The sequence below is a fragment of the Micropterus dolomieu genome, linkage group LG23 (assembly GCF_021292245.1).
Source record: "Micropterus dolomieu isolate WLL.071019.BEF.003 ecotype Adirondacks linkage group LG23, ASM2129224v1, whole genome shotgun sequence".
Taxonomy (NCBI): domain Eukaryota; kingdom Metazoa; phylum Chordata; class Actinopteri; order Centrarchiformes; family Centrarchidae; genus Micropterus; species Micropterus dolomieu.
In genome coordinates this window covers 12,329,940-12,356,657 of record NC_060172.1, presented here as the reverse complement: position 1 = coordinate 12,356,657, position 26,718 = coordinate 12,329,940, and the positions used below count along the sequence as shown (strand labels likewise).

At 38.6% G+C, this 26,718-nt stretch overlaps 3 protein-coding genes across 3 annotated transcripts in view; 1 reads left to right on the top strand and 2 right to left on the bottom strand.

Moving 5' to 3' along the window:
- Window positions 1-14,516, top strand: part of ttc3 (tetratricopeptide repeat domain 3) — a 39,121-nt gene extending 24,605 nt beyond the window's left edge. Inside the window, exons 33-46 of the mRNA XM_046039384.1 lie at window positions 166-790; window positions 908-976; window positions 2,863-3,012; window positions 3,103-3,242; window positions 3,428-3,496; window positions 3,584-3,680; window positions 6,221-6,324; window positions 6,407-6,491; window positions 7,252-7,344; window positions 9,155-9,366; window positions 10,410-10,524; window positions 11,429-11,539; window positions 13,257-13,349; window positions 14,216-14,516. Of these exons, the coding sequence (XP_045895340.1) occupies window positions 166-790; window positions 908-976; window positions 2,863-3,012; window positions 3,103-3,242; window positions 3,428-3,496; window positions 3,584-3,680; window positions 6,221-6,324; window positions 6,407-6,491; window positions 7,252-7,344; window positions 9,155-9,366; window positions 10,410-10,524; window positions 11,429-11,539; window positions 13,257-13,349; window positions 14,216-14,326 (2,074 nt within the window). The 3' untranslated portion in view covers window positions 14,327-14,516. The remainder of the gene's footprint in view (window positions 1-165; window positions 791-907; window positions 977-2,862; window positions 3,013-3,102; window positions 3,243-3,427; window positions 3,497-3,583; window positions 3,681-6,220; window positions 6,325-6,406; window positions 6,492-7,251; window positions 7,345-9,154; window positions 9,367-10,409; window positions 10,525-11,428; window positions 11,540-13,256; window positions 13,350-14,215) is intronic.
- Window positions 14,517-15,394: 878 nt separating this feature from the next.
- Window positions 15,395-22,285, bottom strand: vps26c (VPS26 endosomal protein sorting factor C). The gene is made up of 8 exons (XM_046039386.1): window positions 22,082-22,285; window positions 20,009-20,152; window positions 18,829-18,978; window positions 18,009-18,089; window positions 16,978-17,052; window positions 16,744-16,894; window positions 16,517-16,669; window positions 15,395-15,761 (listed from the first exon to the last, which is right to left on the bottom strand). The coding sequence occupies exons 1-8, from the start codon at window positions 22,136-22,138 to the stop codon at window positions 15,679-15,681; spliced, it is 894 nt and encodes a 297-aa protein (XP_045895342.1). The 5' UTR covers window positions 22,139-22,285; the 3' UTR covers window positions 15,395-15,678.
- Window positions 22,286-23,852: 1,567 nt separating this feature from the next.
- Window positions 23,853-26,718, bottom strand: part of kcnj15 (potassium inwardly rectifying channel subfamily J member 15) — a 9,750-nt gene continuing 6,884 nt past the window's right edge. Inside the window, exon 3 of the mRNA XM_046041138.1 lies at window positions 23,853-24,543. The gene's annotated coding sequence lies outside the window, so the exon portion shown is untranslated. The remainder of the gene's footprint in view (window positions 24,544-26,718) is intronic.

Genomic DNA, 26,718 nt, shown 5'->3' with positions numbered 1-26,718 from the left:
ATAAATAAAACAATATAAAATCAGCATTTGGAAGCTTATAGCGGATTGGGATTTTGGCTATGATTGAAGCATTAGTGGGTTTCTGGTTTATTTGCACTTGACAACATACACATACATATTCTTCTTTTTTGATTTGAATATCTGGATGTCTCTCTACTCCTGCAGCTACTTTGCTCAGATCTTGGAGGAGCATGGTCCCCTGGTTGCTGAGGACCCTCTGCTGGTGGGTGAACTGGAAAATTTCCCTGCTGAGGCTCAGCTGAAGATCCAAGAAGCGGGTGGCTTCGAGCCCTTCCTCCTGGACTCCCTTCGCTTCATAAAAATGGGGAGGTGTATCGGCCTGACTAGGCACGCAGTTTCCCTGCAGCAGGCTGGACATGGAGCCAGCCTGGACGATCTTGATGTGATAGTGGATCCTAACATTAACTCTCAATCTCCTGATTTGCATGCGGATCTTGACACCGCTTTCACAAGCTATGTGGATAGTTATTCATCCGCACAGACTGAAGTCTATCCTATCCTCCCAAGTCCTTATGTATTTGGCTCCCAGCCTCCTCCACTTGGCCAGTCAGCTACTGGAGTTACTCTGGCAGGGAATGATCTCTTTCCCCACTGGACAAATGGTGAAAGTCAACAGCAAGAACAATACTATTTACCTTATGAGTATGAGGAGCTGGACCTATATACCAGTGAGTTTGAAGGCAGAGTTTTTGAAAATGATCCATCTTCACCTGATGTCGCATCAATGATGACTGAGGAAAGCTTTTTAAAGAAACATGCATCAGCACAGGTTAATAGCAGCATTTCACCGGCTTTTTAAATGAATCAGATAGAATATAATAAAACTTTAATGCATGCTGAATTGTGTGTGTATGTTTGAAATGCTCTTTTTTTTGTGTTCTCTCAGACATGTCAGGAGACAATGAGGAGTGTCGCGGTGAATACAGAACTTCATGAGCGCTTTGAGAGCTGCCAAGTGAGTACCATATATCTTCATGCTTTATCTGTAAATGTTTAGAGTCAGACCAATTCAGACTTATATATTTAGGAGTTTAAAAAATTGAATGACAATAAATTAGGTGATAGCGATTGAATTTTTTGTCTTGAAACGATTTTTGTTATTGATGGTAAATTGTCATCTTGATTAGAAACGTCATAAATTCAAGAAGTCACAATGTCCTCAATGCAAGTAGGGCTGAAATGATTCATCGATTAATTTGATTAATAAAAAGCATTGACGCAAATTCTTTGCATCGAACAAAACGGTCTGTCTACCGTAAAACGAATCTTATGTTGCCTAGAAAGTCATAGATCCTTAAGTTCAGCTCATGATGAATGGGGCAAAAACTGAAAAATGTTTATAATTTTTGTAGATACTAGTGCTTATTTTAATTGTTACTAGTAACTATTCCATTCTTTCTAGTAACAATTAAAATGTTACTATCAACAGGCCATTTTACTAGTCATTAATAAATGACTGGTAACCAAAGAAAATTAACTAGTTAGAATTCAAATGTTACCAGTATCTTTTGGAATAATTTCTAGTATCTAATGCCGTTTTTCAATTAGCAGTACCAGCTCAACTTGACTCGGTTTGGCCGTGCTCCATTATCCATTGCAGATAGTACCCAGAGACAGCACCCCGCTAGTGCGGTATACACACCAGCAACCCACACACAGCTGTCTCTTGATTTAAGTTAAAAAGTTTCAACATTACTCAGAATGTAAAGACGGATAAGCAGTATGAAAACCTTATAGCTGTGTTTTCCTCTGCCGTTGTTGCTGCAGCGGTCTCTGTGACCGTGCGACCAGAGGGCTCTGTGAGTGGGCGGCTGGCCGGCCTCTTAAGCTCCTCCTGCCGCCACTTGCGGAGCTCCCCAACTCTAAAAACTTTCAAGCTCATTTTTGTTCCGCCATCACTTCTCTACACAGTTGGTTTCTCACCTCTCACCTGCTCCTTTTACGCAATGGAAAGCCTAAAAAGTCCAGTCGAGCTGTGGAAAAGAGGCTTAAATAGATACTAGTAAAATGGAAAGTTACTATTAACTATATCGAACAAGTAGCTTTTTAAATAGCAACTAGTATGTTTTAAGGGAAAAATGTTAAAACGACTTGCCATACTCGCATTAATACATGAAGGACTGCACTTTTCGTTGGGATGAATGGATCGTCTCTCGCCCGTCTCCATATGGTGCAAAACAATGCAGCTCGTCTTCTAACAGGAACACGTAAATATGAACACATCTCCCCAGTTCTACGCTCACTCCATTGGCTACCCATTCAATTTAGGACCGATTTTAAACTTCTTTTACTGACTTTTAAATCCTTGAATGGCCTTACCCCCCCTTATTTATCTGAGCTGCTTCATCCTTATACACCCACCCGTTCGCTCAGGTCAGTTGACAAACTTCTCCTGAGAGTGCTTAAAACCCGTCGCAAACGAAGGGGGCCGTGCTTTTGCGGTGGCAGCTCCTGCCCTTCCTCTTACTAATTTGTTAGTGTTTTAACGGTATACATTATATGTATGTGATAACCTGTAAATTGATGTTTGTGTTTTTTTAATCTCTGTGCAGCACTTACACATCTACGTTGCAAACATCGCCCTCTTCTTCTGCAGTAGTGTTGGCGCCACCAACCGTTTATCTCGACAAACCAACTTCTAATATTAGCTTAAAAGGAGTCGATGGAAACGTGCATTAATTTGCAATTTCTATAGCTGATTTTCTTGAAGTTCAGATAAAATTTGCATGTCGCTATTGTTTCCAAATAACATTTAGCTTTTCTGCTTTGCAGCCTGGCTGACTTATGAGTGTAGCTTTATGTTCAAGTTGTCATCCTTTTTGGCCTTGTTTATTCTTCCAGGGTGACATCAACAAAAAGCAAAAGAGCAACATGAAGTTTGAGCAGCAGATCAAGGAAATGAAAACCGGCAGTGACAAAGTCAATCTAAGGCACGCAGAAGACATCGCCTTCCTTGAGGAAGACGTACAGAAGATCACTGCCAACATACAAGTACGTCCATAACCAGTTATAATTAAAGTAAATTTATAAGTGATGAGCCGAATCTGAATGTCTAAACTGTATTGCTTTTGTCTTGTGAAGGTGACCAATAAAGAGCTGGCCCTGTTCCAGCAGAAGCTAGAAGAGGAAGTGAAGAAGGACCAGAAAGAGAAGAAAGCCAACCAGGAAGTACTGAGGGTCCTCAAGCTGGAGATGGAAGAGTTGGTGGAGGAATGCGGGAGGTAAGCCTTAGGCCGATCACCTGGGCCATTATTGTATTTGTTCCCTGCATCCACCTATTTAAGCATCATTTATTAACATGAATTAAGTTGTCACTCAAAACATAAATTATTTCTAACATTGTACAAGTGACGATTGATTATTTTTGTAAATGTGTTTTTTATTTTTTTTTCTTCTTCATGCATAGGCTTGACCGAAACATCAGAGAGAAGAAAAGCAGCTATGATGCCAAGTTGAATTATTTTCTAGAGCTGAGGTAAGCGGCGAGTGAAAGGTGACGGTGAAGCATGAACTAAAAACCTCTTAGACTTTTTGTTCACGACTTTTTGTATTGATCCCTCAGCAATCACTCAGCAGCTGAGAAGATGAGTCTGGAGGACGAGATCCATCACTGTAAGGTCTTGTTTACCTCGTCTACCAGGAGGTCTCACACAGCTCAGGTGGGTCCTGGTTATTGTGAGTGTTACTGTTGCTGCTTTAGAAACATTTTGTTAAGATAAAATAATCAATTGAAATCCTGTTGTGTTTTTTTTAATACTTTTTTTTTTTTTTTTTTTTTTTTTTTTTCCCCAAGAAATTCGCAATGCATGTAGGAATTAATTGTTTCCCCATCTACACTACTGGATTTTCGTTTTGAAACGAACCAAGACCTTTAGCTGTGTTCGCACCTCCTCTCCGGACTAAAATGGCGAAAACGACCTAAAACAAAGAAGTTTGAAAACGCTGACAACCCCGGACAGCGTTTTAGTAAAGACGGGCAAAAACGGAAGACTTTAGAAATGATGACGTCAGGGCTCCAGACTAACTTTGACCTCCTTTTCCGGAACCGTCCTGAAGTTAACGTAAAGGGTCCCAAAATCAAAATGTTGTTTCTTTGCTTTATTATCCTCCTACAATTGTTAGTTGACATAATAACTGATGATAAATTGATAAAAATAAATATTTATTTTTTGAATAATTCTAACAAAAAGATTTATAAACAAAACTGAAAAGTTATCTGTTGGGGCACCTTTTTACCTCGATGATAAATTATTTAATTTCAACTCCTGGACTTTGTTTCAGCAGCTTTTCTGCTCATGTTCAAAACTTTCTGCACATTCACAATCTCACATATCTTTGTTCTCTGACATGTCCAGAAGAAAATCGCAATATTTTGAGACTAACATCATTATTTAATGAGAATTCTTAATCTTTTTTTTAAAAAGTCTACCCTCCCCTTCAGACTGCATTTCATCAGAGGTAGAAACTGTAACCAACACTGCCAGTCAGGCATACATCTCTGCGCAAATCCTCATGTTGACTTCTGCAGCTCCGATAAAGTGCAGCTCATAGCCCCAAACAGAGCCAGATTGTGTTTAAGGTTTTAGATGTTTAATGCAAAACTGTACAAGCGAGTCCGCTGGCAGCGTCTCGGCGCGCAGTGGTTTCTTTACGATCATGCCGTATGCAGAGTTTCATCAACTGGGTGGAGATCAATCTCGCCGCTAGCGACATTATTAGAATATTGATTTGGTTTTCACTTCAACATTGATGTGTGGCGCTTAATGCAAGCCTACACAGCGCAATTGAGGTCAGCAAGCAGTTTGTGACTGAGAGGACAGATGGACCCGTACCGCGGGAGCCGGTGAGCAGCTAGCCTCTTGTGTGAGTCTGGCGTGACTGTAGTAACGGCGTGAGAAGACGGCCTCCGTTGTAGTCAGCGCTTGGTCGGTTCAGTTTGTCATTTGCTAGTGATCGTAATAAATAAACTCATAGGCCTACACAATCCCTTTTGTCCTAGAGACGTCGTACAGAATATTTCTCTTCGTCCCAAACACATTTTCTGTCGTCCCCAGGACGACAGGACGCCGTTGGTCTTGAGCTCTAGATGACGTGGACGTTCACCTTTGGCTCCTTTTGATTGGCTCTCAGAAGTCATGTAATGTAGAAACATGATGCTGCTGACAGAGGTTTTGACTTGATATTTTTATTAAAATATCTTGTACCGTGCAAATAACACGTATTCATAGTTTCCACGTGACGTCAAATTCCAAGGAAAGCGCTCCCTTGGAGGGCAAAAAAGGCATTATTTTCCGCTGACGTCAACCAGGAAGCAAGTGAACACTGTTACATTGAGTTTGTTACTTTTACGTTCCCAAAATGATGGATGGTTGTTGTGCTTTCGAATGCATTAATCGACGAGGAAAGCTGTGTTAGATGAGTGATTCCCTTCAAGGTAAACGTAAACATTACCACAGTCGAGCGCTGGCAGGGTGGTTTTTAGCTGCAGAAATATGGCAGCGATTGCTGTATACGGATCGCAAATGCCCAACACTTGCAGTTTGTCTCCATATCTGTGTTTTACTTGAGTTGAGAGGTGATCCAAATAAAATTGAACAGCTTTTGCTGCATCTCTAGGAGGGAGTCCGGTGTGAGCCACTATCTTGGTCTGTTTTGCCCTTCTGGTCACCGCACGTGTCACGTGACTGAAAACTATGAATAGCTTACACTTGTACTGTGTAGGCTATGTCGCCGTATTTACTTTGCGACAACTCCCGGTCTGTTTTCCGCCGCCACCGCCCCTTTTAACTCCATTGTTATATTCAGTAACAGTCCCAGCTCGTTATTGGTCCATGCAAAATAAAATCTGTTGTGGATCATCGTCTGTAGTACTTTATTCTTTCTCCAAATCTTCTGTAACTACAGAATAGACCATCTGCTTCATGTCAAGTGCTTGCTCGGTGTACATGAATGGCCACTAGATGTGTTTTCAGTCGTTTTAGTATAGACGTAGATCAACTCTGATGTTGATGACGCTCATGTGGACGGAGATAGTATATCTTTTAATTTTCCGTTTTTAAACTAAAACGGAGTAGTGTAGACGGGATCTCAATTAGGTGTCCTCCAAGTTTGACAGTGAACTGACAAGCAGAAAAAAAGACAGTACTTGGCTTCTCTGTGTTGGAGCTTGTCAAGTAAATCACTTGTTTTGTTCCCCCAGTTGTCTGTCATGGAGAGTAGTCGGGATCAGGGTTTGTACGATCTCAACAGAGAGCTGGCAAATGCCAAGGCTTTGCTGACCAAACTGGACGAAGCAGCACACAGGTAAGAGGAATGAGATCAGATCTGCTATCAGAGAAATCCAGTTAGTATCAGATTTGTGTGTGATGTCCTTTGTCTTTTCCAGATTCCCAACCCAAGACCTGGAAATGGCAAGAAGCAGCTGTAGAGCCGATGTTCAAGAAGTTGAAAAGAAAATTGCCACTGCTGAGGTAAATGACTGAACCTCGCTGGTTTTATTAGTTGTTTATAGTAAATTTAATATTTTAGGTGTTTGGGAATGGTTGAAAAATTTTTTTTTTAAGGAAGTAGTAATTTTAACTCAGAATTTTGACCTGGCCCTAAACCTAAATTGTGACCATCACCTGAAATGTTTCTAACTGGATTTTGCATATTTATTTTTGCTATTTCAACAGCAGAGTGGGAACATGAAACGTGATGCTGTGCGCTAAACAGACGCTCAATTTCACGACAGAGTTTAGAAACTCCTAAACAAATTGTGTGTCTGACATAGATGGAGGACAGAAGCTGTGCACCAGTAAATGATGTTAAAACTCACTTTTTTTTTTGTCATGTAACAATTTTTTAACAAACATTTACAGCCGTCTGATGTTCAATCTACACACATTTGGCCCTTGTCGGGTGTTAATTCTGTGCCCTGGTTGCCGTGCTATTGCCGCTAACGACCCCTGCGCCCCCAAAGTCTGGAAAGCCATCAATTTGGCTTAGGACTCATTTGCAAACTTCTGGCTTTTCTTCAACAAGGTGCAACTGACTTTTTCATTATGGCGACTGAGAAATTAAGACTTCACCGCTGAAACAAGCTATTTATTGATTTTTAATGGAAGTGTCCAGGATTTACGGGATCAATGGTGTTGAATTGAGGGATGCCTTAGGGGGGGGGTGTTGGAGTGTGCGTGTGGGTGTGTTAAACCAGATGTTTAGTAAGACTTGTCTCTGTATGTTTCACAGGCTCAGTTCCAGGAGCAAATAGATCAAGTGAAGAACGGCAGAAGAGTCAGCGAGCTGCTACCAGTCAGCATCAACGACCAGCCTGAACCTCCAGTAAGACATTTCAACAGTACAGCCTAACGAGAACAGCATGTTACAGTTTATTAACATTAGTTCAAGCTTCTCAAACATGGAGGAGGCTTTTCAGTTTTATATATTTGTAAATAAATATCCTTTTCTTTATTGGTTTTACAAAAAAAACAATTTGAAGTCATTATCTTTGACTTGTTTCTAACTTCAGATTTAACTTTTGTTTATTTTTTGAACAATTCAATTAATTACAAATGTGTAAAAAAGAATATATAAGTAGTAAAAGTCAATCTGGTGAATTACATGGGGCCACACAACCTTCCTGAGCAGCACGTGTGCATCGCAGGACCGCTTGCTTTTCATTTTGGCGCCTATGTTAACAGGTTAGAGCAGCACATCATCTAGAGATTCAGCTTTTCCTGTTTTTTTTTTTTTTGTTTTTTTTTTGTTTTTTTCCTTCATGAGATGCACAGTTCTCAGTCGGTGAAAATCATCTGGGTATCATACCAGTAACATTAGAGCCCAACCGATATGGGTTTTTGGGGGCCAATATTAAAGTGAGAAAGAGCCGATTTATGAGCTGATATTTTGATCTTAAGAATGATTTGGATAGTAGACCCCTTTACTGTGTAAACTACACTTCGAACAGGCAGATGTTGAAAGCTGGTATGTATGTGGACTATAAAACCTTTTCCTAAATGCAGACAGGCGGCTGCAGATATATTTAGAATATGTTAGAAGCTATAGTTTAACGGCTCATTAACGTTAGCGCTCCTCCACTGATAAACATGGCATTAGCTTTGTGGCTAATTTAGCAACGGGCAGCGTGAGCTGCTGTAACGTTACATGACTTTAGAGAATATTTAGACGTGATGAACTAGGGACAAATGTGGACTGTTCGCTAGAACTGCCATACTGTTTGAAATAAATGTACAGTTACGTACTGCGCATGATCGCAGTAGACGCAGTAGTTTTTTTTTTTTGTGTGTGTGTTTTTTTTTTTTTTTTAGAATGCCGAGAGTTTATAATCTAAGCAATACAGTTGCATCTCATGTGCAACAGGTGTCACAGGGTTTGACGTCATTTTGGGGCCTACATGGATCCCCTACATGCAGGCTTTGGTCGGCTTCACTGTCCGATCTGGCTTACCCCCTTGGTTTCTACATGAGTAAACTCCGGTCAGCAGATTGTTTTCTTTCCTGGTTTTTGTGGTGTTAACAGGGGAGCTGCAGCTGGTCGCCCCCTGGTGGGCAAACTATGCAATACCCATGACATGAGTGAAGGATCTGAGTCTAGGTTTGTTTTTTAATAGTCATATCTGCTTTTATAAACGGCCGATGCCGATTAAATGCAATTAGCTCATATCGGTCGGGCTCTAAGTAACATTACTACTTTCACCGCAGTTTAAATGTTTTTATCTGTAGAATGTGTCAGACATGGTTAAAAAAATGAACTTGCTGTATCCGTTTCAGATTAAAAATCTCTAGCGTTTCTGTGGACAGAATCTTTCAATGCTAACTAGGCTCTTATTGTGAAATATTTGTAGGATCATGTGGAAAGTTGTGCTACTTGGACGGCAATAGTCTACTAGAGTACCGACTGAGTATTGGCTCTCATGGAGGAAATGTGGTAGTCATTGCAGACACCTCATGGTGGCATATAATATATTATCGGGCTGGCAGTAGCTTTGTTTATCTCTAATAGTAGAATGTCTTAATCAAAAATCAAACACAGTAAAAAAAAATAAAAAATAAAAAAAATTCTATGGCAATTTAACAGTAATGACCCATTTAAATATAGAAAAATATTAATGTTGCAAATATTAATATTGCAGCTGTCTGCAGCAGCCAGAGAACTTGTCCCTTCGTCATCAGCCCAGTCCTCCCACAGCTCTCCTCCGCTCACCCAGCAGTCTGCAACTGAGCCGGAGCGGCCGGTGGCTCAGTTGCAGCACAAACCTCCGACCAGGACTCTGGAGCCTCCACACAGCACTGTGTTTGACAAAGCCATGGAGCGCCTGGCCACCATGTTCCCTGACTATACAAGGTAACGCTGATACCAACTTGTACATACTTGTGACAGCATGCAAGTTAACCTGCTAACTCGGGTATTAAAAAAACTAATTTCCATTATTATTTCCCCCCATAATTTGTACACAGATTGTTTACAGACAAATGGCTGCCTCCCATCAGATGGTCAGCTATGTGTTTTCACTTTTCTCTTGTAGAGCTAGACAAATCTGCCAGGTAGATATATCGACAAACATTAGCTTATTGCAGACATATTGGTATGTGTATTCGTCAGCTGATAAGCACCTAGAAACTGCAGTACAGAAATACCTCAAAACTATGTAATTTAGTAACAGTATAGTTTGTCCAGCAGAGAGCATCAGCATGTCTCTCTCTCTGTAATTTGTTTATAATTCTTCAAAAAAAAGCACATCTAAGAGGTTTGTATCGATATTGATTGTTAAAAATATCCTTTAGATATGTAGTCAAATTTTTCAGATTTCCAACTATCAATATTGATAATCGGCCTTAAAAAATCCAGTATAATGGGCAAGTTGCTTTTTCTGTAATTTTACTACACAACGTGCATTTTTAATTTTATAATTATTTGGCACAAAAAGCTTAAACTCAGTTGTTTTTGGTAACAGTCTTGTGCTGTATGTACAAAGAATGGAAACAAACTGAAGAAACCTTTTAGATCTAAAGCTGGGGTATTTAATTCTGGAGAAAGATTGTTGATATTTGAACAGCCAAACAAATACACCCCTCCCCCAGCTTTCCTGCTTCTATAGCCAACGTCACCACAACTGACAAAACAATACTGAACAAATGGTTCAGTGAAACTCTGATTAAACATGGGAACACTAATGTTGCCCACCTGTCAAGGCTGTGTACTTCATAGTTTTCAACGCACACACAGAACAGACAGCTAGCGGTCCTCAAGGAGATAGACAGTGTATTGGATTTGTTTTCCCCAGAATCGCATACCCGACCTTCAAGAAATCTGGCAGTTATCCACTTGCAGGACAAATGTAGGCAATAAAATACATTAAAATAAATTGTGTGTGTCTTTGTGTTCAGGACAGACTTGATGAGATTTGTCCAGGAGTTTCGTTCAACCAGCGGTGGAAGTTTTAGCAACATGGCGCTGCAGGATATGGTCGGCGGAGTGACCCAACTGATCCTTGACAATCAGGTATGTAAAGGTTTTACTTATTTCCTGTGACCTCGTGATCAGAGCTGAAGGTCCGCTTGCCTGGATTCACTGGAGTTTTAAACACAATGACACACAGACCAGAGAGGCCCAGCAATACGACAGGTCTCTCTACCAGACCTGATTAGACAGAATACATCGTAATGGACGAATAAAAGACAACAGCTGTATTTGGAAAAAGTCTTTCTGAAGATGAAAACTTCTAGAGTAGCCTGGTTGGGAGAGATTCCCGGAGATGCTTTGAGGATCAGATATAAAATCCATGAAGCCTTTTCTCTTTGAAACATGAATAACTTCTATTAAACCCAAATGCAAAACTCCACATTTGTGCTGCTTGTCTGTCCGTTAAAATATTCTCCTGTCGAGCTCGTGGAATCGGCCAGAATAATTTTCTTTTTGTATCACCTCAGTATGACATTCAGAGACATTGGTGATTTGATTTTCTTTTTTTTTTGCAGCTTGACAGAACCATCGGTCCATTTCTGAAGACACTTATGACTAATTTTCACATGCAAGGATTCATGTGACACTTATCAAATAGAGTAACATACAGTAAGAATAAAAACAGGAAAATCTAGTAAATAAGAACAAGTTCAAAAAACAATGGGACAATAAGACAAGTACAAATTAAGTGATTTTTCTGGACTAAAAATAAGTCTGTGTAGGAACCGGTGTAACAACTCTCAATTAAAAATTATCGTGCTATTGTGAATGTAGTGTTGTTAATTCCTCAAATATAATATGGATCTTTAAAATCAGTCATTTGGACCTAGACCGACACAGAGGTGCCCACTCAGGTCTCTGTTACCGGAAGAGCTTGTGGTATTAACAGCCCAGTCAGCTGAAAACAAGTCACATTGAGTTTTGTCTTGTTTTTTTCTCTCAGGAGAAGCTTAATTCTGCTGCCAAATCAAAAACCGGGGGATATGTGACCCCTCCTTACGTGACCCCAGTTTGGCAACCACTCGGACCCCAGAGACCCACACAGTCCAACGCGGTGAGTCCAAGATCATCCATTACTATGAACTACACTGACACACTCCAAGAGTTTGAATTGAAGCAGCAACTAACAGTGTGTAACAGTGCACTTAAGACATTTCTGATAATGTGAGCCTGGATTAGGGTTGTAACTAGGGCTGAACAATATGCCCCGATAATGTTATCACAAGAAAAAGTTTCATATCTTTTGATATCTAATTATCACGATAAGTAACAAATCGTTATTTCTTAGGAATTTAGAGGCTGATTTTTGCTCCTGAGTGAAAGTTGAAGAGTTGTGGTTTAAACTCTTCTTTATGGTCAACATTTGATGCCAAACAGTGGATCACTTCACAAATCTGAGGTAGAACATTCAAAACAATTATGGTAAAATCTTTGTCAACAAATATGCAGGAGTAAAATTAAGTAAAAGCTTTTTCCTCAACAAAATAAACATACTATTAAAAAACAATATTCCTCATTAATGTATGATTCAAGTGAATAAAGTCAAACATCTATTGAATATTTATTGAACATTTGTTATATTGTTGGGAAAAAAATATTGTTTTATTGTCCAGTCCTAGTTGTAACTCTCTCTCTTACTAATTATTCTCTCACTACTTTGACAAATCATTTAATCTATACAACATCATAAATAGATAAACAAGTTCCCATCACAATTTCCCACAACGATTTACCTTTCACATTTTAAATGATGCCAGATTTTATTTAGGATCAGTGCTTTACAACACAAAGCAGAAAAATCAGGCAACAACAATAGTAAAATATACAAAAAGATAAAATACAGAATAAAATGGATGAAACATGAGGGAGTACATTTGACTTGAGAAGTGATTTTAAAATAGGCGGAGTCAAACAAGTGTTTCTCTTCAGGCAGATGATGGGGAAAAATTAAAGTCCAAAGTTTGTTGTAAAGTAAATGTATGCATTTGAAGTGTGAGCCTGAAGAAGCAATGGGCAAAACACGTTGCTCACAATAAAGGTAGTAAAGTCAGATCAGTGTGCGGTAGTTTGTTTTTTGATTTTTCGTATACAGTGAAGTGGTTGGTATGCTAACACTTGCTAATACACATTTTACACCAAAATTAGCACGGAAATGCAAGTTACTTAAATGTGGATGAATGACTCCTTTCTGGTAGACGAGACGTGACATGTTGGATGTCACAGGTTCCGGATAACACGGTTAGGAAACAGTAGAAAGCAGCATGGAGGCCGGTGTTAATGTTACATTACTTTTTAAAAATCTTTTTACTGCAAGCAATTTTTTCTTCAGCACTTTTTACTTTTATATATTACTTAGCTTGGGCTGCGAGCAATGCCTCTTTCACTCAGCATTTTCAATAGGTTCTATTTCTTACAGTGCCAGTAACGTCTTATTATTTCACTTTCACACACAACAGGATAAGCTCTCTCACAAACTGTAAAAAATAATGTTCCTAGCTATTTACTCATAGCAATGAGCTGGAAAAGGGGGCGAAAATTAGCGTCATGTTTCCATTACTTGTGACTACTTCATTCATTTGACTTGGGAGTGAATAACGATCGTACTCTTTCACACTGAACACAAAAGCAAGATATTAATAGGTGGTCATAAGACACTTTTAAGATCTTACTTTGCTTTAACAGATCTCTCAACAATCCATTAACCTACATTGGCATCTCTGGAGGTGCTAGCGTGACTGAAATTTTGCTTGGTGTCTTTGTCTTGATTGCAGCTGAACGTTGAGGATCCTTGCATCATCTGTCACGATGACATGAATCCAGAGGACGTCTGCGTGCTGGAGTGCAGACACGGCTTCCACAACGAGGTGAGCAAAGACACTGATGTTTGTTGAAACCGCACGGGCCTTCAGAAACTGCTTCATGTACCATTTTAAAGATTTCATCACTGCACTCCATTGTTTGTGTTGCAACTCTAGAGCCGGCAGGCTTTTAAGTTTAACAAGTTTGTGATAAATGCCAAACCAGCTTCTGAACCAATGTTGCAAATTTTAATTTTTTTGGACAGTCTTGCCAACGTGGGACAAAAAGATGAGCCCCGAATTAGAATCGCTTAAACCGCCTTTATTTTTCATCAATTTTCTGCCACTTGACTGAGTCGATGTCTGGGCGATAGTAAAATTAACCTTTAAAAAAATGTTTTATTACTAATTTGTTCTTTATTCAAATGAATTAAATGAAACATTATCGAACATTTATGATATTGATTTTTTTTTTTTTTTTTTTTTTTATTGCCCAGCCCTACGTTAATTATATTACTAGGAATTACTGCTATATACAGCTGGAAAGTACTGACATTGTCCCGGCTTGTTATTGATAATTCTTTGATTGGTTTGACCCTGAAAAATATTAAATTGAATCCTGTATGGTCTTGAAAATTTCCGTTGGAGAACAATAATATTGCATTGTGTGTGTCCTCCAGGTTTTAACAAATGTGCTTTTCCTTCCTTATAAAACGGTTCCAAAGAAGTCGCTCCTTGTTCACTGTGCATTGTTATGCTGCTTTGCATGTTACTGCCACCATCTGCCAAAGAGCGGAATAACATCAAATTGTTCTAGTTTCCATCAAAAGGAGATAAATAAACAAGATTAGATTTGATGTGTGGACAGTGACTGCTGTTCTCAGTTTCTGCTGCTGGTTTTAAGGTGCAGCCTTTGTCCTGTTTGTTTTCAGTGTATAAGGTCGTGGCTGAAGGAGCAGAGCACCTGTCCCACCTGTAGAGATCACGCATTACTGCCTGACGATTTCCCCGCGCTGTCTGGAAGGAGACGCCAAGCCCTGTGATGTCTTAACCCTATCACCCCCACTCCATCCTTCACTACCTACACGTCTGCTTTTATCTTTTTATTTTTTAACTGCTTATTTCATTAAAATGAAAAGCATAGACTAAGTTTTTTTTGTATTGTTGAAAATGATTAGACATGCGGGGGAAACATCAAATTATACTTTCAATAAACGAAGGTCTTGTGTTTGAGCTCGTTATCATCTTTTAGTGCCATTAAAGTGCAAAGGCTTTTATTTGTCAAAGTGCATTAGCAATTCATTTTTCTGCTAAACCTCGGATAATGGTTTGGAGTGCACGGGGCACTGAGGGTAAATGTTAGATCATTTGCACCACGCATCATAAATTGCAACACACAGGGTGTTTCTCAAAACCAAGAATGGACTTCTGTTGTTGGGGAGTATCTTCTTGCTAGTCGTTCTTAGAAGAATGAACTTGCAATGTCACGAGCACACAAAACGCTGCTGACTGTTTGAGATGTTGCGTTCTTGCTGGTATTGCGCAATACCCCCAGCACAGAATCCCATCTCTGTTCCCATTTCAACCCCTTCACCACAAATCTTGTCACTGCTTGGTGAAATTCATCTTTCTCCTCCGTAGATAAAGTGAAAGGAGTTTCTGTACTAGAGGGGACTTGTAAATAAGAAAAATACATATATATTGGGATCATTTGCAGAAATCATTCGTTTACCATCCATCTAAAAAGGTGAACATCGGCTGTGTTTTGTACCCGGGCGCAAGACGTCGCTAATGTTAGCTGTATCTGGGGCATCACAACACATTAAGCACAGTGGATTTGTTCTGATTCATGCCGTGTTGAAGCACATGCTTATATCTTTACTAACCATATGGTTAAAAGCTGTGGAAATAAATCTTGTAGGTGGACCGAGTCTCTACTTAATAGGGGTACAATCAGGCATAACACTGACAATAACATTTGATATGCAGATGTAATATTTTTTATCTTTTTTAAATACTTATGGCAGTGGGAGTTTTTTTTCATTGAGTAAAAGGCTTAAAATCCTGGGAAGTACAATTTTTTTCATGACACTAGAAATTACACTACAAACTTCAATATTCACTTTCATTTATTAAACTGAAATAACAAATTCACAAAGGAACAATATCAAAACACTTGTGTATTTATGAAAAGAAAAGCAGGTTTATTAAGTCAAAACCACTTCCTGCTGGTGGAGCCACTCTTGGTTAGCATTACTACTTTTTCTGGCTTTAGAGGAATTATTAAATTATGTAGAAAATCTGTTCAGATCTCCACATGGAAACAGAAGACTCGCGTTTTTGGGGCGCCCAGGCCTGCAGTGAACTTATCTCAGTGCCGATGTGATTTCCAGGTTCAGACTCTGCACAGCTTCAGAGGGAAGTTCTCCGTGATCAGGTGGTCATCATGAAGCACGATGACGATGTTCACTTCAAACTCTAAAAAGGGGAGAAACAAACCTACTGATCATCACGCCACAGGAACAGCATCGCTATTCTATGGTCATGAATATCTGATTAAAAATAAATTGGGTGATTTCCATAAATGTTTGGACACATTAAAGTGAAGTTTGCACACAAACTGACTGGGTATCTTGCTGTCAATCAAAATGCTTTATTGCGATGTAGTACACATACAAGGAATTTGCCTGGGTAAACTGGTGCATAATAAACCTATATAAAAATATACAAATAAGAGGTTTAGGGAACATGTTAATAGCCCTGGTCCTCATGAGACAAAGCTATGAGACAGAGCTAACCCCTTCTTCAAAGTTTGGTTGTGTCCAATTATCCCTTATAGGAAATTAATATATCAAACAAATCGTCTTAATTATTGGTTATGAGTCTTGAGTGAACTATTCACATTCTAGGAGTTGACCCATATGAAGTCAGAAAGGTGAGTGACATGGTTTGATTTCAGATAATATTTCTTCTTGTACTCATTCAATATTCACCTATTTTATTTATTGGTTATGAGGTTTAAGAAGCTCAGTTGCTGTCAGTTTTCACCAAAATGTCGCTGGCTGTGTTATTGTTCTGTAATGAGCTATGAAATTTACACCTAAAATTCATATTCATTTTCAAACACCCCTGGTTATTCTGAAAAAGAAAACGTGTAATACGGTGCATAAAAAATAAATAGATATTTTTTCAAAATCGTTCAGCCCTATTGCAGAGTAGCGAGGTTTACTGACCGACTTTGAAGTTGGTGGTCTCCAGTGTGGGGCAGGTGAACAGTCTGGGGAACACCATGTAGATGGGAATAGGGAAGCTGTGGCAGACATCACCTTCAGCTATCTGGATATTCTGGATCTCCGTGGCATCTCTAGCGTAACCTTCAGCACAACCTGCACGCAGCAGGATGTTTAGAAAACAAGCAACACAGAACGGTTAAACCAATCATCTCACAGCGTGAACTCACCACAGGTCTCTACTCGCACCAGCTGCAGTTCAATACTCTTGATGGGAACATCCGAGTTTTCCACCACCACCTCTCCTGTCAACGGCTGGCTGATTACACAGTTGGTGGCATCTAAGTGGCCTCTGATGAGGAACTTTGGCAGTGAACTCCTCTAAGGACAAGAAAGGAAGTTTCGTGCTCTCAGTACAGCTTTTAAATGAACATGGAGCAATAAAATACACATTGTTTCCTCACCTCGCGGGTATTCTGCAGGGTGTCTGGAGTGATGGTGAAGTTGACTGGAGTTGGGACAACTTTAGCTTTCTGCGGCTGGAAACAAAAAAGAGCAGCACGGTTAAAATCTCATCTGAGTTTCAGCTGATGCACCTCCAGAAAATCTCACTTTCAGACACCATGTGCCACACGTGTTTGTAACAAACAAAAGAGCACAGATGGGATGTACACAAGATTTAGGTTGGAGAAAAAGTTGAATCAACATCTATAGAAATCTCAGTGACCACTTAAACATCTAGAGAGCAGTGGTGGAGGAAGTATTAAGATCCTTTACTTAAATAAGACTACTGATACCACACTGTTAAAATACTAAAATAGTAAAAGCAAGTAAAAAGTACTCAATGCAGTCGCCTGTGACCGTTATATTTTTAATACTATTATATGTTATATTTTTAGATTATTACTACTACTAATACATTCATGTAATAGCAGGATTTTATTGTTGTAGTTGAGGTGGAGCTCATTTTGAACTATTTTGTATCAGACTGCAACTAATGATTATTCTCATTATGGATTAATCTACTGATTATTTTCTCCATTAATTGATTTATTGTTTGGTTCATAAAAATTAGGAAAATAGTGAAATATGTCGCTCACATCTGTAAAGCTGGAGTCATGAAATCTTTTTACATGAAAAATCCCTTAAATGCTTAGCCAAATAGTTTCCAATTAATTGTTAATCGACTAATCATTGCAGCGTACATTTTCACACGTTTTGTGGGCAAAAGTCATAGCTTGTAAAGTTATCAGATAAATGTAGTGGAGAGTAAAAAGTATCGTAGTGCAGCAGAAGTATAAAGTAGCACATGAAATAAAAGTAAAGCGCAGGTAAGTCAAATTTCTCCAAGGATAAATGTACTTATTTACATTCCACCACTGACAAGAGAGCAATATGAATAAAGTAATTAAAAAAATAACTAAAAACAAATTCTAAATAAATGTCCTCAATCATCATCCCTGTATTTTATCTAAATAAAATCAGTTTCACTCACCTGACAGTGCACAATGAACTCACAGCTCCTGCTCAGGTCTTTGGCCAGCAGGGAGCGCTTCATGTCACAGCGGAGGGTGTACTGAGGAGAAGACAAACAGGACAGAAAAACTATTTCAACCTTAACTTTGTGAATTAGTTTCTTGTTGTTGTTTTTTTTTTTACATGGAGGTTCATTCTCTGCGTTTGGGAACAGTGAGTGACTGATTATTTTGTGACATAGGTTTTTGTCATCTGCACACAATCCAATGTAATTACATAAAAATTAAAGGGAATGAGATTTGTTTAGCAGGTCTTTATGTGAACTGTTAGCTTCCTACATCTTGTTTACTTTAGTATATGTAAGTAAACATGCGTTTGTATATATGCAAATCTCTTTGTGTACATGTCATATCTTTTATAATAATTGTATTTTTTTCACATGTAAACAAATACATGAATAAAATAAAGAAATGTGAAGTTTAAATTGATAAAATTAAGGATTCTTAATTGGACCGGTGCCTCTTCCAAGGGAACTCTGCTGCAGACAAGCCAACCAGCACTGTGTGAGATTATTAATATGATTTTAAAATTAATTCAAAAGCTAAACTGCTGATTGTGAACTTTTAAGGAAGCGACCTCCCGATCTGTCACCACGTAGGGATTTTCCCTGATACGTCAAGAGGTGAAAACAGAGTTAAACTAGAGGTATTTGAAGTTTGTGTCTTACTCCTTGTACTTCAGCACAGTTCACATAAACAAAATCTACCTGCTGTCTTCCCATGAGAAGTCTGTGTGTCTGTAAAGAGCATGCAGATTTAACCTCTGTGTCCGTCGCTCACCTGAATGTTGACGAAGACACCGTGGTAGGTCTCGTACAACACTTTGTTGCCTTTTGTGTTCAGCGGGAACTCAAAGGGGATCTCGGTCTTGCCTGCCGGGACTTTTCCTGCCTTGGCCACCTCGATGTTACTGCTGATCAGCTGGATGGGCTGCAACATGACAAATGATTGGTCTGATTAATATTAGCAAACGTTTATTTACAGAAATCCTAAATGTCAATATCAACCGTTCCTTCCTGCAAACTCTGACTATTTAACAAAGACAAACTGCAGTTTATGTCTGACTTTTATAACTGACATGTGGGTTTGTCACTGTCCAATTCATGTGATGCTGAAGCCAAACACCTGCTAATTATTATTAACAATTCCCATGATTATTTTCTACCTTTACAGGTTGACAAGAGCACCTGAACACAGCTTTGTTAACCTCTTTTGCCATATTTATCCTTAAAAACAAAATGAGGGAAGACGGCTTCTGAAATGGGACACATGTTTCTGACATATTTATACGATAAGTATAAGTATTTCCATTTGAGGTGAAACAACATATTGACTGAGTCATTTATCAAGCAAAAATATAAACATTCTCTGTTTCCATCTTCTTAAAGGGGAAAATTGCTTGATTATGTTTGTCTAATATGATTTGAAATTGAACATTTTCAGGTTTTGTTTGGACCAGTCAAGACGTCAAAAAATTAGACAGCTATTTTTCACTTTTCTTTTTAGACAAAATGATAAATACAGAATAATATTGTATATTATTATAATATTTATTAATAATTGTTAGTCTCAGCACTAACATCCACACTTGACTCAATGTGTCTTGAAACTGTTAAATTTTAAGGATTGCGGCTGTAAGCAGCAATTATTTTCATTATCAATTAATATGTTGATGATCTTTCAAATTCATTATTTATCATCACTAGTTCCCAGAGCCCAGTTTGAGGTCTTCAAACGTTTTCTTTTGTCCAATCAAAATCCAAAAGATACTCAGTTTACAATTATATAAAAATAGTCACATTTCACATGGAGGAGAAGCTGAAACCAGAGAATGTATGCTTTGCTATTCTGTCTTTATTTATCAAATTTCTCTGTGAGGATGAGTGAGGCATGATCTAGTCTTTAGACTGCAGGCCTTCTGACCGACTATTTAAATTATTATATGTGGATCATAGTTCACCTTGACAGAGTTGTAGAAAGCCTCGAAGACGCCGACGCTCTTGGAGCTCAGCTGCAGGTTCACCAATCCCTCCATGTTCAGAGAGATGCCGTGGTGCTGCAGCGCCTCCTTACACACCAGCAAGATGACACCAGCCACCGCTTCCTGCACACAAAATAACACTGCTGAGGCTATGAATACGTACGTGGTCGACAGTCACCATTTTAATATTTTAAACTCTGATGTTAGACCTGCTGCAGTGTTGGATTACATGTAGAACTAATGCGGCACCAGCATCTGTACCAGTGCTACACTTTTAAGACCTGATAAAGAATTTCAGCTACATTTTCACTCTCTCTCACCAGTGCATCTGAGGGCAGCCCAATTTAAATAAAAGTGAAAATACCCCGACACACTGTCATTTACTGCTGGTGCTTTTTATTTTACCTTAAGAGTGTTTTGTTGTTGTCTTAGTTTTTTCCCCCACTATTGTGAAACCAGGACAGGACAAAAGAGTCATGATTGTGTTGAGCGGTAGCTGTGCCCCCCTCGTACTGAGGGAGTACCAAGCCGATTGGCAGTAACAGAGCGTACTAGCCCCTGCTGACATGTAGGCACACCATAGACTGTATAAGGCACACCAGCCAGGAGCAGGTTGCGAAATGACAAGAGTCTGAAACATAACATGCGCTGCCTCCTGGGTGAGGAACAGACGTGTCCTCATAATGTTAGGGAGGATGAATCTGCAGGAGCAGGTTCTTGCAGCAATTTTAATAGTAGTAAATGTTACTGTAGAGGAGACGGTGGAATTATGTTCGAGACAGGTCAGAACTGGGATTTTTCCCAGTTGAAACTTCTGACTTCTGACCTCAAAGCATTCCAGGTGCATGGTGGTGATTTATGCCAAATGTGAACGAAAACCATGGCTGACCGTGATCCCGGATAGTTTTTGTAGTTGGAGGAGATCAGAAATTTCCGAGTTCCAAGTTGCCTGGAACGCAGCATTAGTACTATACCCAGACCGATACTGTAGTCAGATATTGATATTTGGGAGTTCAGTAAAAGAAAAAAAATCAGATAAGTAGGAGTTTAGGAGATAAGGAGGACTTTTTTAACATAAAGACATCAAAAACAAACAATTAAACCATTTAATGGTGACACTGTTTCTAAATAATCTCAAAACTAGTCTGCCATTTCTGTACTGCAGCTTCTTGTTAATTATAACTAGACAATTTATCTGTAGAGTTCCAATTAGTAATAAAGATTTATAGCAGTATCCTGCTCCTGAAGCTTGCGGATGACCCCACCCTCACTGGGCTCATCTTTCGTGGGGATGAGTCAGCCTACAGGTGGTTGACTGACCAGGTGGTGAACTGACCATCTGGTGAACTGGTGCAGCCAGAACTACCTGGAGCTCAACGCTCTGAACAAAGTAGAGATGGCTCAGGAAGAGCCCAACCCCACCTACCCCCATCACCCAGTGCCCATCCTGGGCTCAATCATCACCGGGACACATGTAAACAATTAAATGTCGTATTGCACATAGTCTTTGTTATTATTCTATAACTTGTGTATTTCCTCAGTTTCATATTTTTATATGTTTAACGTTAGGTCAATAAAGCAAATTCCTTGTATGTGTAAAACTACTTGGCAATAAAGCTGTGTCTGATTCTGAAGAAGTCTCATAGATGTATCGGTAGCTGCCAGTGAAAATGTTTTTATCATGTTCGAACACTGTATTTTGATAGATTGATTTTACCTACCTACACTTTTACAGTAGCGATAGCAGCCAATTCACCTGTCAGTTTTTGTCAGTCCATCAGTGTTTTTAGGCTGTAGCTGATCTTCGAGTGGCACAGAATCTGACAGGGTAACAGATTTTGGTGTAACACCTTGCTAATCAGCTGCTGGTCATGTGCGGAGAAGACAACGCCTCCTAGCTAGCTAGCGTCTTTATAAAACACACTACTTTACTGACAGTTAAAAGTTAGTAAATACCAAGACAGAAAGGTTAACGTTATTGCTAGCTGACACAGGCCATAGTAGTAACGTTAGCTTGTTAGCTGGTAGTGGTTCACGTAACGTTATACTTACCCCTTCATGGTAAACTTTGTTTGCTCTTTTCAGTCTTATATCCAAAGTGACGCTCATCTCTGACCATCACACATCAGGCAGACATTTAAATAATTGGTTCCAGGCTATGTCGTTTTAAAACAACACACAATCAACAAACAAAAGTGTTTTTTAACGTCTGTTACTCTCCTAGCTTGTGTTCCTCTCGGCACCGAGACGGCTTCCGGTCTAAATACTTCAGAATAAAAGTGGCATCAGCCTGTCTTTCTTGAAGGCTTCCGGCATGAATCCGTCAAAGTAAAAGCGTCGACCTGACTATAACACTTGATGGAGTCTGGCCATGCAACTAGTTTAAGTATTGTGCGCTCTCTGTCCTTGAGATTTCTGCCATCCCAATCCAATGGGGCTGCTCAAAGCAAAAATTGACATTACCCCCTGCAACAGGGAAAGTAGCCTATGTCCTTTACAACCTTTTGTGAAAAATAATCCACAGATCTCACTGTGAATAGTTTTACCTGTTAACAGTGTATTTTTTTAATGTAGTTTGGGTAGAAGTGAACATGTCAAAACCAATTCGGTCAATACCAAGACAATTTGCATGACTAGATACCATTAGGTAGGAGGTAAATATATTTTTTGGGTTTTTAATGTTACACGGGTAAACCACACCTTTAAAATATACATGTAGTTGGCCGACATTGTATATTAATACGTCTGCTGGTCTGCAAAGAAAATAACTCTACGTGCCATGGCCTTAAAGTCAGCCAATTGTGACATGTTGAGATTGATTTGATTGTTAATGCACTAAATAAATGTAAACATTTCCCACCTTTTACCTGTAAAGTCAGCAGTTTGCTGTAAAGATTTGACATCTTGAAGAACTCAGTGAAAAACTTGACATTAGCGTTTTTATATTTACATACATAAGAATATGTGGTTCAATGATAACAAAGGAAAATTATACCAGGTCTGGGATAATTTTTTGAAAGATATAAAAAATGGAAATAGGTGGGTGGTGATGAGACAGTGGATAAGACACCTGCCTTTGGTAAGAGAGACCCGGGTTCAATTCCCACTGTGACACATCCACTAATGTGTTCCTGAGCAAGACACTTAACCCCTAGTTGTGTTGTGAGGTGTGTGACCTCTGACATATATAGCAATTGTAAGTTGCTTTAGACAAAAGCGTCAGCTAAATGAATAAATGTAATGTAATGTAAAGGTAACTATAACACGTAAGAGGAGGAAGACTTTTTTTTTTTTAACATCCTTCATTCATTCATAGTTGGGGATAGATGGTATTATTTCTTTTGTATCAAATGATGATGTGTTTTAATTTTTTCTATTTAACATGTTTGTATGGATTATATTGAAGTGTTTGTTTTTTCACATGTTTGATTAATCCAACATTTAAATAAAAACTTAAATGACAAAATTTTCATTGGTCTATGTAAGATGCAACCTTTAGTCCTGACGTTGATCAAAATGTTACCTCTGAATGTAAAACGATCAGTTGTGCATTAGATTAAAAGATTGTTTTGACCTGATTACACTGAAGCTCACTGGCTGCTCTTCACTGTTGCCACAACATAAGCTGACAGCTAAAGATAACTGAGACGGAAGAGATGTTGGCTGAACCTGTTTGTCCTTCAAACATCCCCATCTATTCATCTTTCTATCCATTCTTTATAACTCATTCATATACAGGCTGACTGGAACCTACACAGTATCCCAGCATGCCCTAGGAGACACTCATTATCTGTTTTTGCAAAAAGTGACACACAACATTTCATTTTATTTTTTAAATAATAAAGAAACCTTTATTTGCAAAGCAAAACCAATCACTTTTATTAGCCTTTTAATTCTACATCATATATCCATTTGTACCACCATACCCACTGTGTTATTACCATCATAATCTATTTGTCCTAATAACATAACAAAAAAACGCTTCCATATGTTTCCAGGAATCACGTCATGCACATTCTGATTTCTTTTAAGAAAGGATATGGCATTCAAATAAAAAACAGAAACATCAGCACCAGTGGATGTGTAATAGGCACATATAATCATATTGATCTATTATCAGATTTCTCTACTCCAGGTAAAGAGATCCTCTTAGTTTGAAATTTACACAAGATGCTGATACTGATGTTTTGGGATTGAAGCTGCTAGTAATGTATATTTAGTTCTGATAATCAGTATCTTAGTCAGATATTTTGAGGGGAAATGCTTGTTCATTGAGTTACGCAGTCAGATGTAGAGTTTCATAGCCTACTAATTTCAGTTTCTGTGCGGGACAGTGATCAAATGTGTTACCTTAGTTTAGCACAAAGACTAGAAACAGGGGGATACTGCTGGTTTATAGATCTGAAAATGAAAAGTACACCTTCCATCCATCAACTCCAAAGCTGTCTGATTACCTACACATTAAATCTTTGTCAGGGATGTGCACAGACCTTTTGAGGGGCTATTGCTGTAACCTGAAAAAAGGGCAAAAATCAAGTTTTGATTGCATTAAAATTTCCATTGATAAATAGATTTCTATAATAAACTTTTCTGTCTAAGGAATTTCCTAAGACAATAATGTAAAGATGGTGCAGGCAAAATGTTATCATTCTCATTTCATTTAATTTCTAAATAATTTCTCTAAAAAACTTCTTGGTTAGGTTTTAGGCACAAAAACTAGTTGGTTAGGTTTTAGGCACCAAAACAACCTGGTTAGGTTTTAGGCATGAAAAGTAGTTGGTTAGGTTTTAGGCACCAAAACAACCTGGTTAGGTTTTAGGCATCAAAACAACCTGGTTAGGTTTTAGGCATCAAAACAACCTGGTTAGGTTTGAGGCAGGAAAAGTCGTTGGTTAGGTTTTAGGCACCAAAACGACTTGGTTAGTTTTAGGCACAAAACGACCTGGTTAGATTTTAGGCACCAAAACGACTTAGTTTTATGCACCAAAATGACTTGGTTAGGATTAGGTACAAAAAATATTTGGTTAGATTTTAGGCACAAAAACAACTTGGTTAGGTTTTAGGCATAAAAACAACTTGGTTAGATTTTAGGCACAAAAACAACTTGGTTAGGTTTTAGGCATAAAAACAACTTGGTTAGGTTTTAGGCACAAAAACAACTTGGTTAGGTTTAGGCATAAAAACAACTTGGTTAGGTTTAGGCATAAAAACAACTTTGTTAGGATTAGGCACAAAAACTATTTGGTTAGGTTTAGGCACAAAAACAACTTGGTTAGGTTTTAGGCACCAAAAGGATTTGGTTACGTTCTAGGCACCAAAACGACTTGGTTAGGTTTTAGGCACAAAATCAACTTGGTTGGGTTTAAGTACAAAAGACAACTTTGTTAGGTTTTAGGCACAAAAACAACTTGGTTAGGTTTAGGCATAAAAACAACTTGGTTAGATTTTAGGCACAAAATCAACTTGGTTGGGTTTAAGTACAAAAGACAACTTTGTTAGGATTAGGTACAAAAACTATTTGGTTAGGTTTTAGGTACAAAAACTTCTTGGTTAGGTTTTAGGCACAAAAACTAGTTGGTTAGGTTTTAGGCACCAAAACAACCTGGTTATGTTTTAGGCATGAAAAGTAGTTGGTTAGGTTTTAGGCACCAAAACAACCTGGTTAGGTTTTAGGCAGGAAAAGTCGTTGGTTAGGTTTTAGGCACCAAAACTGATTGGTTAGTTTTTAGGCACCAAAACGACTTGGTTAGTTTTAGGCACAAAACGACCTGGTTAGATTTTAGGCACCAAAACAACCTGGTTAGGTTTGAGGCAGGAAAAGTCGTTGGTTAGGTTTTAGGCACCAAAACAACTTGGTTAGTTTTAGGCACAAAACGACCTGGTTAGATTTTAGGCACCAAAACGACTTAGTTTTATGCACCAAAATGACTTGGTTAGGATTAGGTACAAAAAATATTTGGTTAGATTTTAGGCACAAAAACAACTTGGTTAGGTTTTAGGCACAAAAACAACTTGGTTAGGTTTAGGCATAAAAACAACTTGGTTAGATTTTAGGCACAAAATCAACTTGGTTGGGTTTAAGTACAAAAGACAACTTTGTTAGGATTAGGTACAAAAACTATTTGGTTAGGTTTTAGGTACAAAAACTTCTTGGTTAGGTTTTAGGCACAAAAACTAGTTGGTTAGGTTTTAGGCACCAAAACAACCTGGTTATGTTTTAGGCATGAAAAGTAGTTGGTTAGGTTTTAGGCACCAAAACAACCTGGTTAGGTTTTAGGCAGGAAAAGTCGTTGGTTAGGTTTTAGGCACCAAAACTGATTGGTTAGTTTTTAGGCACCAAAACGACTTGGTTAGTTTTAGGCACAAAACGACCTGGTTAGATTTTAGGCACCAAAACAACCTGGTTAGGTTTGAGGCAGGAAAAGTCGTTGGTTAGGTTTTAGGCACCAAAACAACTTGGTTAGTTTTAGGCACAAAACGACCTGGTTAGATTTTAGGCACCAAAACGACTTAGTTTTATGCACCAAAATGACTTGGTTAGGATTAGGTACAAAAAATATTTGGTTAGATTTTAGGCACAAAAACAACTTGGTTAGGTTTTAGGCACAAAAACAACTTGGTTAGGTTTAGGCATAAAAACAACTTGGTTAGATTTTAGGCACAAAATCAACTTGGTTGGGTTTAAGTAC